Source organism: Mobula birostris, chromosome 23 (genome assembly GCF_030028105.1).
Source record: "Mobula birostris isolate sMobBir1 chromosome 23, sMobBir1.hap1, whole genome shotgun sequence".
Lineage (NCBI taxonomy): Eukaryota > Metazoa > Chordata > Chondrichthyes > Myliobatiformes > Myliobatidae > Mobula > Mobula birostris.
Genome location: NC_092392.1, coordinates 4,201,845 through 4,216,312, shown reverse-complemented (window position 1 = coordinate 4,216,312; position 14,468 = coordinate 4,201,845). Strand labels below are relative to the sequence as shown.

Here is a 14,468-nt window from a genome sequence, read left to right as displayed (position 1 = left end):
ATGCTGAAAAACGTGAGGTGCTACATTTTGGTAGGACTAACCAAAATCGGACGTACATGGTAAATGGTAGGGCATTGAAGAAAGCTGTAGAACAGAGGGATCTAGATAATGGTGCATAGTTCCCTGAAGGTGGAATCTCATGTGGATAGGGTGGTGAAGAAAGCTTTTGGTATGCTGGTTTTTATTAATCAGAGCATTGAGTATAGGAGTTGGGATGTAATGTTGAAATTGTACAAGGCATTGGTAAGGCCAAATTCGGAGTATTGTGCACAGTTCTGGTCACCGAATTATAGGAAAGATGTCAATAAAATTGAGACAGTACAGAGGAGATTTACTAAAATTTTGCCTGGGTTGCATCACCTAGGTTACAGAGAAAGGTTGAACAAGTTAGGTCTTTATCCTTTGGAGTATAGAAGGTTGAGGGGGGACTTGATAGAGGTGTTTAAAATTATGAGGGGGATTGATAGAGTTGATGTTTTCCATTGAGAATGGGGGAGATTCGAACAAGAGGACATGAGTTGAGAGTTAAAGGGCAAAAGTTTAGGGGTAACATGAGGGGGAAACTTCTTTACTCAGAGAGTGGTCGCTGTGTGGAACGAGCTTCCAGCAGAAGTGGTTCAGGCAGGTTCAATGTTGTCGCTTAAAGTTGAACTGGATAGCTATATGGACAGAAAAGGAATAGAGGGTTATGGGCTGAGTGCAGGTCGGTGGGACTAGGTGAGAGTAAGAGTTCGGCATGGACTAGAAGGGCCGAGATGGCCTGTTTCTGTGCTGTAATTGTTATATGGTTATATGATTGCAGTATTTACATGTTTCAGCTCAGATTTCCAGATATAGGAATATTATGCAAACATGGAGGTCTTTTAGAATTACGTTGAGCTCTGTTGTGACATGACTAAAATAGATGGGCCCCTCAGAAAACAATAACTTATAAGCAGCTGCCAAGCTGACTTTGATATTATTGGCACTTAAATGTTAAATACTGGAAGCATCAGCAAAGTGCAAAGACAATACCCAAGCAAGTTAAATGTGAGTCAGTTGTCAAGAGATAAGAAATGGGATTCTTTTCCTTCAATCTTCCCTTTCTCTTGACCTGTCCTAAAGTAGTGCAAAATAAAACACCTTTGAAAGCAGCATGTCTTTATCACAGAGGATAATTAATAAATTTCACTTAACAAATCATGTAAATACAGAACATTATCCCTTCAGAATGGAACCATAAAATTACAACAAACAAAATATCTGATTATCCCAACCAGTCATGATCTCAGCTATAAAAAAGAGATTCTGCAGATGCTGGAAATCTGGAGCATACACTGAGCAAGTCAGGCAGCATCTATAGAGGGGGAATAAACAATCCAGTGCTTATTTCCCTCCAGAGATGCTGCCTGACTTGCTGAGTTCCTCCAGCATTTTGAGCGTGTGCACAAGGATCTCAATTACCCAACATTGTGTTTAGCAATTATTACATTTTGGAATAGTCTGTTTCAAATGTTAATTCAGGTATTTTATACAATTTCAGAGACACTTAGCATAAAAACAATCTGCTCTTGTTTCTATATTAGAAATGCTACTCAATGTTTGCCCCAATTGTGTACCTGGCAGGGTACTGAAAATCTTGGTTGAGCAACTAGCTGCAGTGTTCAAGGACATTTTCAAACTCTTGCCACTGCAGTCATAGGTTCCTATCTTTTTTAGCTATTGCAGCCCCTAGACTGTGGAACAACATTCCCCTCCCCATCAGATCTGCCCCCTCCATCAACTCTTTTAAGTCCAGGCTCAAAACTTGTCTTTTACACTCACATGCTGAAGCCACAGTTGCGTGAAAGTACCCACCATGTTCTGAACTTCCCTTGAAGTCCAACTTGAACAAACTGGTTCTCTCATAAGAGTGCTGGCCTTTCTCCTTAGAGCCATTCATCTGCAGAAAGCACTTCGTGCAACAGGGACTCTCCAACGGCATTCTGTGGCATCTTCCCTTCTGTCCCGCTCCACAGCTCCCGCCAAAACGACCCCAAACCAGACTACTGTCCATCACGGATCTCTCCCTGCCCCGCCCTCTCTTGAATTTTCTCCAGATCCCACCGTACTGATTGGTTGACATAACATCCCTAAGCTGAACAGCAGGGTTTCTTATTTTTAGCCTAAACCAAAACATTCTACCAGTGGGACACACAGCTTTTGCAGAAATCTGTTAAAATACTGTCAACATAGCAATAGAAATCTTAACCAGGCCATTACACTCCCCTTGCAAATAGATCTTCAATTTCCTCATGAAGCGAGTAGTCAGTGAAGATCGGTAATAACATCTCCTCTACACAATACAATGCCTGCTACCGAGTGCTTTTATCTCTGTTGATGGCTCCAAATGTGACCCATGAAGACATGACAGTATCAGGTCTTTGTACATCCCTTCACAAATAACCATTTATTATGGGGCCAGGTTAGTTAATTGAGTGAACAGAATAAATATTGAATGTACAACCAAATCCAAAGAATAGCCAAGATCTCAGTTTTGTACTTGTAAGCAATGTGTAAAAAACAAGTATTCACACTACAAACGTTTATGTGCATCTGTCATGTGTTACCTGAAGGAGGGGCCGTTGCACTCCCAACACTTTCATCGTATCAGCACTGGCCAGCACTTTCAAAGGATCTGCTACTTTGGTTGCAGCCTCAATCTCTTTGTTAACATCCAGGTGAACTTGATTTAGGAAGAAGTTCTTGATGTACATGGTGAGGAACTCTCGCAGAGGACACTGTTTACCAGAGCCTGACCACATGGCCCCTTCAATCTCCTGAATAAACCTGAAAGAGAGGAGGAGTTGGTTGAGAATTCAGTAAGCATTTTAAACAGACAAATACACTAGACGAAAGAATATTATGTACTTAGCTTGTTACACTCTGATTTTTCAGGTGCAAAATGAGTGGCATACTTTAATTTTACAAGTTATGAGAATGATTGCATCTCCTAGAAATTTGGAAGAATTACATGTACTGTGCAAGTCTTAGGCATATGTATTACTACTTTGCCAAAGATTTTTGCATAGTACTGTATTTGTCAACATGGAGCGGAGAGCAAGTTTGTAAACCTGGCGGGAGCAAAAGCTGTTGGGAATGGCTAGGGTGGAGTGTTGTGGCAGGGATGTGGCAGGGACGAAGTTCTGGGGGGGTGGGGAGTGGTGCAGGTGCAGACACATCCAGCCCTGACAGACCTGGAAAGGTCATTTGATTCCAAATAATTGGTTTATTAATTATTACAGAATGTCTCTTTGGTGCTTCCCACTTGCTCCCTCTTCCTTCCCCTTTTCCCAAGCATGTTTTCCCTCTCCCTGCCCTCTTCCCACTCTCAGTCCATAATAAAGACCCATATCAGAACCAGGTTTATTTTCACTCATATGTATCATGCGACAGCAGTACAGCGCAATACATAAAATCACTTGCAGTAGTGTGCAAAAGACTTCAGCGACCTAGCTACACATATGTGCCTCAGGATTTTGAACAGTACTGTATTTTCAATATTGTCCTCTTAAGCAGAGCCGTGATCAAACTTCCTGCCACTGGAGGTCTGACCCATGTTCTAGAACAAGTCACAAGTAATAATTGATAGCATCACAATATTTGACCCAGAAGCCAGGTGAAGCCAGGTTGAGCCAAGGGTGTTGACAGATCAATGCCATAGCCTTTTACATGAATAGATTTTAATTGTAAAATCTAATGTTAGATAGATTGAATTTAAATTTAAGATTGCTGTTTTGTGCAGTTTCAATCCTACAGTTTCCCTGTTCTTTTCCAAACATTTAAAATTTTTCTACTGGGACATAACTCTTCAATAAGTACTCATTTTTATGTGTGTGACCCAGATGTCAATTCTTGCTTAAACAAGGCAATAAATGTTGGTGGTGATTTCAAACACAACAACCCTGTATACTTCCAGTGAAGAAATCCTGTACTGTGCCTGGAAGCAGAAATATTGCCCAAATTTCCATTCACCAAATCTGGGCAACTGTCCCCCAATTAATTCTGCTTGGATTAGAAAATCAAAGGTAAACAATCATCTTGGACTCAAGGAGTGGAGGTGAAGTCTCTGTTTAGTCACTGGTAATTTAAGATATACAATATTACAGCATTGGTTCCTAAAGAACTTAGGCAACATTTGATTTGCACCTTCTGTTCAGCTCCTAGTACAGAAGGGGCACTAAAATGATCCAAACATCAAAAGATGGAAAAGGTACGGAGGTGGAGGATGGGGCAGATATGAACATCAAGCTTTTATTTTTCTGATCAGCTACAGATTTCTGAAGCTGGCTTGCAATTTATTTATTTCTTTATTGAGCTACACTGCGGAATAGGGCCTTCTGGTCTTTCGAGCCATGCGCTCGGCAATTTCCTAATTCAATCCTAGTCTAATCACAAGATAATTTACAATGACCAATGAACCTACCAACTGATACGTCTTTGGACTGTGGGAGGAAACTGTAGCACCCAGAGGAAACCCACACGGTCACAGGGAGAACATACAAACTCCTTATAGGCGGTGGCGGGAACTGTAAAGTGTCGTGTTAATGACTAAGCTACCATGCCAAACAAACAGTCTACAATTAATAAGCTCCATTGAGCAAAAACAAAAAGAAATTCAAAAAATGAGAGGGCAATGAAAAGAAACACTAGAAAATAATACCTTCCTTCCCCTAACATTTGAAATGAAAAGAAAAATTTTAGACCATAAGACATAGGAGCAGAATTAGGCCATTCAGCCCATCTCACCATTCCATCATGGCTGATCTTGGTTCCTACTCAACCTTATATATCCACCTTCTTGCCATACCTGTTGATGCCCAGATCGATCAGGAAATGATCAACTTCTGTTTTAAATAAGCCCATTGACTTGGCCTCCACCGCAGTCTGTGCTAGAGAATTCCACAGATTCACTACTCTTTGGCTAAAAAAAATTCCTCTTTACCTCTGTTCTAAAAGGACACCCTTCAATATTGAGGCTGTGCCCTCTAGTTCTAGATACCCTCATCCTCTCCACATCCACTTTCGACATTCAGTAGCTTTCAATGAGATCCCTTCACATTCTTCTAAATTCCAGTGAGTACAGGCCCCAAGCTGCTAGTGCTCTTCATAGGTTAACTCCTTCATTCCTGGAGTCATCCTCGTGAACCTCCTCTGGACTCTCTCCAAAGACAACACACCCTTTCTGAGATACGGGGCCAAACTGTTGAAAATACTTCAAATGCAGCCTGACTAGTGTCTTATAAAGCCTCAGCATTATCTCTTTGCTTTGATATTCTATTCCCCTTGAAATAAGTACCAACATTACATTTGCCTTTTTTACCACAGACTCAAACCTGTACATTAACCTTCTGGGAGTCTTGCATGAGGACTCCCAAGACCCCCTGTACCTCTGATATTTGAACCTTTTCCCCATTTTAGATACTAGTCTGCACTATTGTTCCTTTTACCAAAATGCATTATCGTACATTTCCCAACATTGTATTCCATCTGCCACTTTTTGCTCTTTCTTCCAATCTGAATAAGTTCTGCTGCAACTGCATTGTTTCCTCAGCACCACCTACCCCTCCACCTATCTCCATATCATCCGCAAACTTTGTCACAAAGCCATCAATTCCATTACCTAAATCATTGATAAACACTGTGAAAAGCAGAGGTCCCAATACTGACCCCTGAGGAACACCACTAGTCACCGGCAGCCAATCAGAAAAGGTCCCTTTTATTCCACTCACTGCCTCCTGCCTGTCAGCCATTCCTCTATCTTTGCCAGTATCTTTCCTCTAATGCCATAGGATTTTATCTCGTTAAGTAGCCTCATGTGTGACACCTTATCAAATGTCTTCTGAAAATCCAAGTAAATGACATCCACTGCCTCTCCTCTGTTCACCCCGCTTGTTACTCCCTCGAAGAACTCTTAACAGATTTGTCAGGCAAGATTTCCCTTGACAGGCACCATGCTGACTTCGACTTATTTTATCATTAGTCTCCAAGTACCTTGAAACCTCATTCTTGATAATAGACTCCAATGCTTTCCCAACCACTGAGGTTAGGCTAGCTGACCTATAATTTCCTTTCTTTTGCTTTCCTCCCTTCTTAAAGAGTGGAGTGACATTTGAAATCTTCCAGTCCTCTGGGACCACGTCAGAATCAAAAATAAAGATTGTGACCAATGCATCTGTTATCTCTTCAGCAACCCCTCTCAGGGCTCTGGGAAATAGTCCATCTGGTTCAGGTGACTTATCCAACTTCAGACCTTTGAGTTTGCCTAACACTTTTTTCTTTGTAATAGCAATGGCACTCACTCCTGCACCCTGACATTCATGGTCCTCTGGCACACTGGTAGTGTCTTCCACAGTGAAGTCTGATGCAAAGTACCCATTAAATTGATCTGTCATTTCTTTGTCCCCCATTACTACCTCACCAGCATCATTTTCCAGTAGTCCAGTACCAACTCTCACCTCCCTTTTACTCTTTATAAAACTGAAAAATCTTGTAGCATCCTGCCCTCATATTTCATCTTTTCCCTTCTTATAGCTTTTTTAGTTGCCTTTTGTTGGGTTTTTAAAACTTACCAATCATCCAACATCCTACTCACTTTTGCAACATTATATGCCCTTTCCTTGGCTTTTGTACAGTCCTTAAATTTTCTTGTCAGCCATGATTGCCTACCCCTGCCACTTGAGAACTACTACATCTGTAGGACATATCTATCCTGTACCTTATGAACTATTCCTGGAAACTTCAGCTACCTCTGCTGTAATCCGCATCAGTATCCTGGGCAAGCTCCTGTCTCATGCCTCTGTAATTCCCTTTATTCCATTGCGATACTGACAGATGTGAGTTGTACTTCTCCCTCTCAAATTGCAGTATGAATTCCATCACATGATGATCACTGCCTCCTAAGGATTGCTCTACCTTAAGCTCCCTGATAAAATCTGAATTATTACACAACACTCAGTCGAAGATAGCCTTTCCCCAAGTGGGCTCAAGGATAAGCTGTTCTAGAAAGCCATCTCGTAGGCATTCAACAAATTCCCTCTTGTGATCTGACACCAACCTGATTTTCCCAATCCCCTTGCATATTGAAGTTCCCCCATTACAACTGTGTCATTACCCTTATTACATGTCTTTTCCAGCTCCCTTTGCAATCTGAACCCCACATCTTGGTTACTAGTTGGAGGCCTATATATGATTCCCATAATGTTATTTTCACGCTTGCAGTTCCGAACTCCACCCACAAAGATTCAACATTCTCTGCCCTATGTCACCTCTTTCTAAAGATGTAATTCCATCTTTTATTTTATTTATTATCTTCCATTTAATGATATTAAAAGGCCCAATTAATGTAACTGGAAATTACTGGTAGTTTGTTCAATTTAAATGATGTTAACCATCAAATAGAGGGGAAAAATCTCTCCTCTGCTTTCCCCATGGAGTAATTATAGTCACATTTCATTTGGAGCCCCAATATATAAAACAAACTTGGTATCTTTTGAACAGATACTACAAGTTAGTGTGCAGACCTCTTCCAATGAGTCTGCAACAAATGTTCTTAATGTAATATATAAAATTACATTTTTAATCTAACTTATTTCTAGATAACTTTTACGAAAATAGATCTCAAAACAAATTAAGTATTGTTCAGCCCCTTCTCAAACTTAATAATACTACATCAGTATCACACCAGGAAAACAGTCTCAACATGAATATAATACTGATGGCAACATTAATGAAGAAAGTTTTTACAGAAGGTAATTCAGAATTAGAATCAAGTTTAATATCACTGACATGTTGTGAAACTTGTTGTTTTGTGGTAGTAGTCCAGTGCAATACATAATAAAAAAACTAATTAATTAATCACATCATAAAGTACTAATGTAAATAAAGTAAGACTTGATAGCAGAGGACCAGGACAGGGTTTAAATCCCATCATGAAACATTTTAAAACTGCACAAAATAAATCTTCTCATTTATGGTCTAATATCAAGGACAATAGAATCCAATGCATAATCTAAGATGAGGTGTAGTAGCTGCTATTTCCCTTCTGTTATTTATGCATAATCACTCACTGGAAATAATCCTTTTAGATTGGAAAACAACAAGATTTTCCTTCTTTTCCCTCCCCATTGCACATTATCAATTCAATCATATCTACTGAGGCATTTGTGCACGAACCAATTCAAACAACAGAAAAACTGTTTGAGACCACTGCAGCAAATAATTCTTTCCCTGAAATAGGTCTGCCTACAAAATTGCAATTATAACTGTGACAATCTGCTTAATAAGCTTATTTTAGCTTTGTTGTAAAGAATGAGTAACAACATTTTTGAATGTTGTATGAAAGTGTACATGCCAAAACTGCTCTTCAGAAAAGATTATATAAACCAATTACTGAAGGTTCCTTTTGTTTATTGTTTAATAATATGGCAATTGCATTGACTTTAATAACTGTAAGGTTGAACTTCTCAGTGAGACTGAGTTCTTGACCCAGCTTCATGACATAACAGGTAAAGTTTCACAACAGGAACTGAATGCACCAATCAATTGTATCAATAAACAAACTTCATTCCTTGATCTAAGCAGAATTAACACCAGTCTCTTGAACAGTGGCTCAAAGACAAGAGAAGACTTGAGGAGACAAGAATATCAGCCAAACTGAGAGAAACAGAAAGGCAAATTATTGGTGGAAAGATTCTATTGAAAGTTGTCTGTTGCTGTACATAAAGCACAGAAAGTCAGCATGTAGAAACGTCAATTAATTAGGAAGACAAATTAATTTCTACTTTTCTTACACTAATCCCATTTTGTCTTTATCACAGTTTTACTACCTTCTCCAAGATTCTACCGTTCACCTACATAACAGGAGAAATGCATAGTAGCCAATTAGTTTACTTATCCACAAGTATTTGTAAAACTGGGAGGAAAGTAGAGCTACAATATTCCCACTGATTACTTGGGCAATGTCATTCCTAGGCAAAATTGGTGAACACTTAACTTCCAATAATGCTTTGAATCCTAGACACATTCTTGCCACCGAGAACCCAAAACCAAAAGTCCCACTCATTACCTAAAACTCTCTCTTCTTTCCATTTGGCAGATTGTGTCAAATGGAGGAACTCTAGAATTTGGTTGATAAAAGTAACACATACCTTTTATCATATATGGCTCACAAACAAGAGAAAATCTGCAGATGCTGGAAATCCAAGCAACACACACAAAATGCTGGAGGAATTCAGCAGGCCAGGCAGCATCTATGGAAAAGAGAAGGTATAGTTGGGGTTTCACGCTAAGACCCTTCATCAAGACTGAAGGGCGAAGCTTAGGAGGACAATGGCACCTAATGGTGACTCCTTTGCGTGCATCTTCAGAAACAGCTCTATTTCTATCTTTGATATCCCTTTTTCCCTCTTCAAGATTCTTTTGAAGACCTGGAGTTACACGCTGACTTCGGTTCCTTGCGGAAATGGGACCCGCTCTTGGGGCCTCACCACTGGCCAAGAATGCGGCCTGGAAGACTAGCACGCCTTCAGGGTGCTGGATTTCCGTGGCTCTGGAAGCAAGCAGACTCAAGGCCAGTGCTGCTGCCTGATGCGTCATGGAGGACAGAAGATTGTAAGCAGAAGCTGGCTGCTGGCTGTGTGCCCAGAGACCCGAGTTCCTTGTGCACAGATCTCAGAAAAAGTGACATAAGAGACTTTTAACACTGTAAATCAGCAAGTTGTTTTGTTATGTCTCCCCCCTCACTGTGAAATGGGGATATCTCTTTTTCCCTTATTAGAGAGAGAGAGCCTGTGGTATGTCAAATACTGGGTGAATGAGTAGTCGTTGGGGTACTGCATGTTTCTGTCTTTATTAATGCTTTGCTGCATGCTTGAGTGCTCGGTGGGGGCTGCCGGTGCTTTTTTTGTTGGCGGGGGAGGGGTGTCATTGCTTTGCTGCTGCTTATGCCTGGGAGGGGGGAGCTGGGGGGGGGTTCCCTTTGGGGTTCTCACATTTAACTGTTATTCATTCCTTGGGACACTCCTCTGCTTTTGTGGAAGTTTGTGAAGAAAAAGAATTGCAGGATGTATATTGTATACATTTCTCTGACATTAAATTTACCTATTGCACCTATTGAAGACTAAAGAAAAACTGACTCATCTTTTTACTCCAGTCCTGATGAAGGATGTCGGCCCGAAATGTTGACTGTTTCCTCTTTTCCATTGGTGCTGCTTGGCTTGCTCAGTTCCTTCAACATTTTGTGTGTGTTGATCATATTTGGCTAATGTCTTTTCATTAAGGAATGCTAAGTAATAGTCAACGAAACTACTGAATATATTTTAAAGACGCCTAAGTATCAGAATCTTTATGTTTGTTTCAGGACATTTTCAAATTTAAATAATAAAAGTGACACTTTCAATCTTTAGTTGGTGGAGATGGTGAAATGCTTAAGTTTGGTCATTTTCATCATAGTAGTCCCAAAATTATGCAAAACAAAAGGTTTGAAAAAACATCATGTACAGCAGGGGTTCCCAAACTTTTTTGCACCGCGGGCCGATGTACTATTGACAATATTCTTGCGGACTGGCCGACCGGTGGGGGAGGTTGTTCAGGTCGAGTTAAACTCACCTCAACATGTCTTTTACAGTTAGGGACGCCAACTTTCTCACTCCCAAATAAGGGACAAAAGTAGCAGTCAAATCCTGACGAAGGGTCCCGGCCCGAAATGTCGACTGTACCTCTTCCTATAGATGCTGCCTGGCCTGCTGCGTTCACCAGCGTTTTTTGTGTGTGTTGACGGGACACTTGTGTTTACCCCGAGAAAGACTACCATGACCATGAAGCCTTGCGCGGGCACCTGTGTGCGCATGCGTGACCTGTGCATATGTGACGTGCGCATGCGCCTATGTGCCATTTCTTTCCACAAATCGGTTTTGGCTTAATCTTCCTGACTACACTGTACATACATTATTTCTACTTTATATAGGCTGTGCATTTATCATAATCATTCCTGCTTTTACTATATGTTAGAGTTATTTTAGGTTTTATGTGTTATTTGGTATGATTTGGTAGGTTATTTTTTTGGCTCTGGGAACGCTCAAAAATTTTTCCCATATAAGTTAATGGTAATTGCTTCTTCGCTTTATGCCATTTCGGCACGAAAGGTTTCACAGGAACGCTCTATCTTAGAGGGGGAAATAGGGGACAAGGGCGGTCCTGTATGGGACAAACCAATTTAGCCCAACATACGGGATGTCTCGGCTAATACGGGACAGTTGGCAACCCTATGTTCAAGTTCAACAGTGCGTGACAGGGAATGAGGAAAGGTGCAGCTGACTCATATCGTTTCCTCGCGGCCCAGTAGCACATGCTTTGCGACCCGGTAGTTGGGGACCACTGATGTACAGTATGCATCAGAGATGACTATAACTTTTAGATTAAAAAAAGGTCAGCTTTAAAACCCTCTCCCAGAGGTTTGAGAGTCTTTGGAATTTTCTTGAAGGTGGTGGAAACTGAGGCTCTGAATATATACATGAGAGGCAAGGTGGTGAAAGGTTATCACAAGGAGATTGAAAGCAGGCTTGAGACGCTGGGTGACCGACTCCTGCTCCAAATTTATATGACATGGAACTGTTCATAAAACATCCAACGTCATTTCAAAAATGAATATACTCGATCTATAAAGAGGAGCTACATCACCAATGTTTTAATTAATGGAGGAATCACTATTAGGAGGCTCCAAAGGTAGTCATAGCTGAAGGGTGGTAGTGAGGACAAGCTCCCACTGCTAAACAAATGTTCTTCATGGCGTGCGTCTCAAACAGCCGCTGACAACCAAGTCCAACTCCTGGCCTTCACGCGTGGCATAGTTCTTATGCCCAGTGGAGCTGTTCTCACTGACAGAAGGGGCAAAGGCGGGTCACTGGCACCTTAAAACCAGTTGCTCCAGGCAGATGGGACTCGTTAACCACGGATAGTAGCTCACCTAGGAGAGGGAAAACTCTGATTTCAGACCTCTGCTGCCTTGCGGCTATACCCGCTCACGGGAAAGGCTTTGGGAGTAAACCCCGAGGAAAAACCCGGAGTCAGAGTTATCGAAGGCAGCTGACTGCTGTACCCAGCACCGGCACGGCAACTCCTGTGATGCTGCTGGCACCAAACTGTACTGACTTTCGTCGGTCCTTTGGACCTGTTGTCAGCACGGAGAGGGGGGGTCCCACTGCATGGGCAACAGACGGATCTCCACATCAACTCTGCCATGGCTTGTGCCCTGGAGAAGTCACTCCGGCTTTGCTTCAGTGACTACCAGAGGCACAGTACCCATGGGTCAACCACAACCGACGGAGGCCACACACACACACACACACACACACACACACACACACACACACACACACACACACACACACACAATTAGGAGGAACCTCTTCTATTCAACAAATTATATTATCATGAGTCCTTTCAAGAGAATGTGATGATGAGGAACTCCTCATAAAAATACTAAAACACCAATACATATTTAGTCACATTTGTGGTAACTTCCAGACGTTCTTATACTCATAGGAATTCATTCATGCTGATGACATCAATGTCTTTGACACTTGAAATGCGATTACTAGTACGACATACCCAACAGAAATAGAAAGTAAGACTTGAATGAGACCATGAGACAATGAACACATCAAAGTATGGTACAAACACTAGGCATTGAAGACATTAAAACCCGACAAAATTTTGCGATATCACTGATACATCATAATGAGAGTTACAATGGGGTACAGATCATTTGGATGTACAGCTGATGTATTAACTGAACACAATGTTGTGGGAACATAATTGTGCATCTAATTTAGTATGGAAGGCTATAAGAAGCTGAGAAAGAGACTCCCAAAATTGCTGGATACTGCAGTTTTACCGAACCCTGATTCTCCTCTCTGTACAAGGTACAAAATAATTAAATAGAAAAGGTTGCTTGCATGCTAAAAAAAGAAATAAAAAGGTTAGATGTTGGTGGTGCCCATCAGTCAATAAGCATCTGCTACAGATTGGGCTAATTGTTGCATGTAGACTACATTTCTGATGGTTGGTTAAACCCAAAATAACAATGCTTTGAGATAAGATGCTTTCCTTAAATCACAGTAGTGGAAGCAACAAGTTGGATCAGTAGGCCAAAGACGATGACAAAATAATTCCTAAACTCCACGTTTCTCTTTCTCTTTTGATTTTGAAAAGGAAACCTCAACCTTGTAGACTTAGTTATTTTAAAATTCAGTGACTTTCAGGTACTTGTTTTTTTTTAACTTCAAAATCCACCAATTTTTATATAGAAAGCAATGGTGAATGTTCAATAGTACTGATATGTATAATTTCTTAACCATGATGGGAGTAGAAAAGGATTACTGATTCACTGACTCCATAAGCAACTCTCTTTAATATCATGTGGCATTCTAGACTATGGAGCTAATGCCCTCACCTACTCATTATATATTAATAAAATAAAATGCATTCCTAGGGAAAATCAAGATATCACAATTGGCCTGCAGGAACTTCCTTTCGAAACTCAACAGTTAATATATGATATCATCAAAGGTTATGGGGAGAAGGCAGGAGAATAGAGTTGAGAGGGATAATAAGTGAGCCCTAATGAATGGCCTAATTTTGCTCCTGTATCTTATGGAAACTTGAATTGAAGGGAGATTAAGGTGAACCAGTTATCTTCTAATGCTAGTGTTTTCTAGATTCATAGATTACCAAATATGCTCCAAACTCGTCAATGACATAATTTTCTTAAATTTTATGTTAAAATTGTCAAACAACGGAAAATAAAACGGAAAATGACCTGGATCTGGGCTGTACCCTCCAAATATCTGGACCTGCCTCTCGGTTTTTTTGCACTACGTTACTTCCCAGTTTTCTATTTTCTATTTATGATTTATAATTTAAATTTTTAATATTTACTAATTTTAACTATTTTAAATATTTTTAATACTTAATATTTGTAATCCATGGAGTGCGAAGCACAGAATCAAATATCGCTGTGATGATTGTATGTTTAGTACCAATTGTTTGGCGACAATAAAGTATAAAATATAAATACAAAATATTGCTACCTGTAGATACTAAATGCTTATAAGTACTATTTTGGAAAGTATAAAAAAAATCAACATTCTTCCCTCTCAATTACAAACATTCAGTTATCAACCTACCAAACATCTGACATAAAGCTCAGTAAGTTTATCCTAGCCACCTCAAATCTTGGACTAGATTACCTATTGAGATAAACTCAAGCGTTTCAGTATTGCTGTGTGTCATCGCAGTAGCAACAGATGAACTTTGCTAAAGTTAAATCTTGAAACAATAGGAGCTACAGTAATATTCATGGATTCTTAGAACAGTCCAATAGTATGATCAAGTTTTTTTCATAGTAGAAGACAAAAAAACACACACACACACACACACACACACATACA

At 40.3% G+C, this 14,468-nt stretch overlaps 1 protein-coding gene across 1 annotated transcript in view; it reads right to left on the bottom strand.

Annotated features, from left to right (window-relative positions):
• Positions 1 to 14,468, bottom strand: part of exoc4 (exocyst complex component 4) — a 554,471-nt gene that overhangs the window by 239,750 nt on the left and 300,253 nt on the right. The window contains exon 10 of the mRNA XM_072241246.1: positions 2,589 to 2,808. Within this exon, the coding sequence (XP_072097347.1) occupies positions 2,589 to 2,808 (220 nt within the window). The remainder of the gene's footprint in view (positions 1 to 2,588; positions 2,809 to 14,468) is intronic.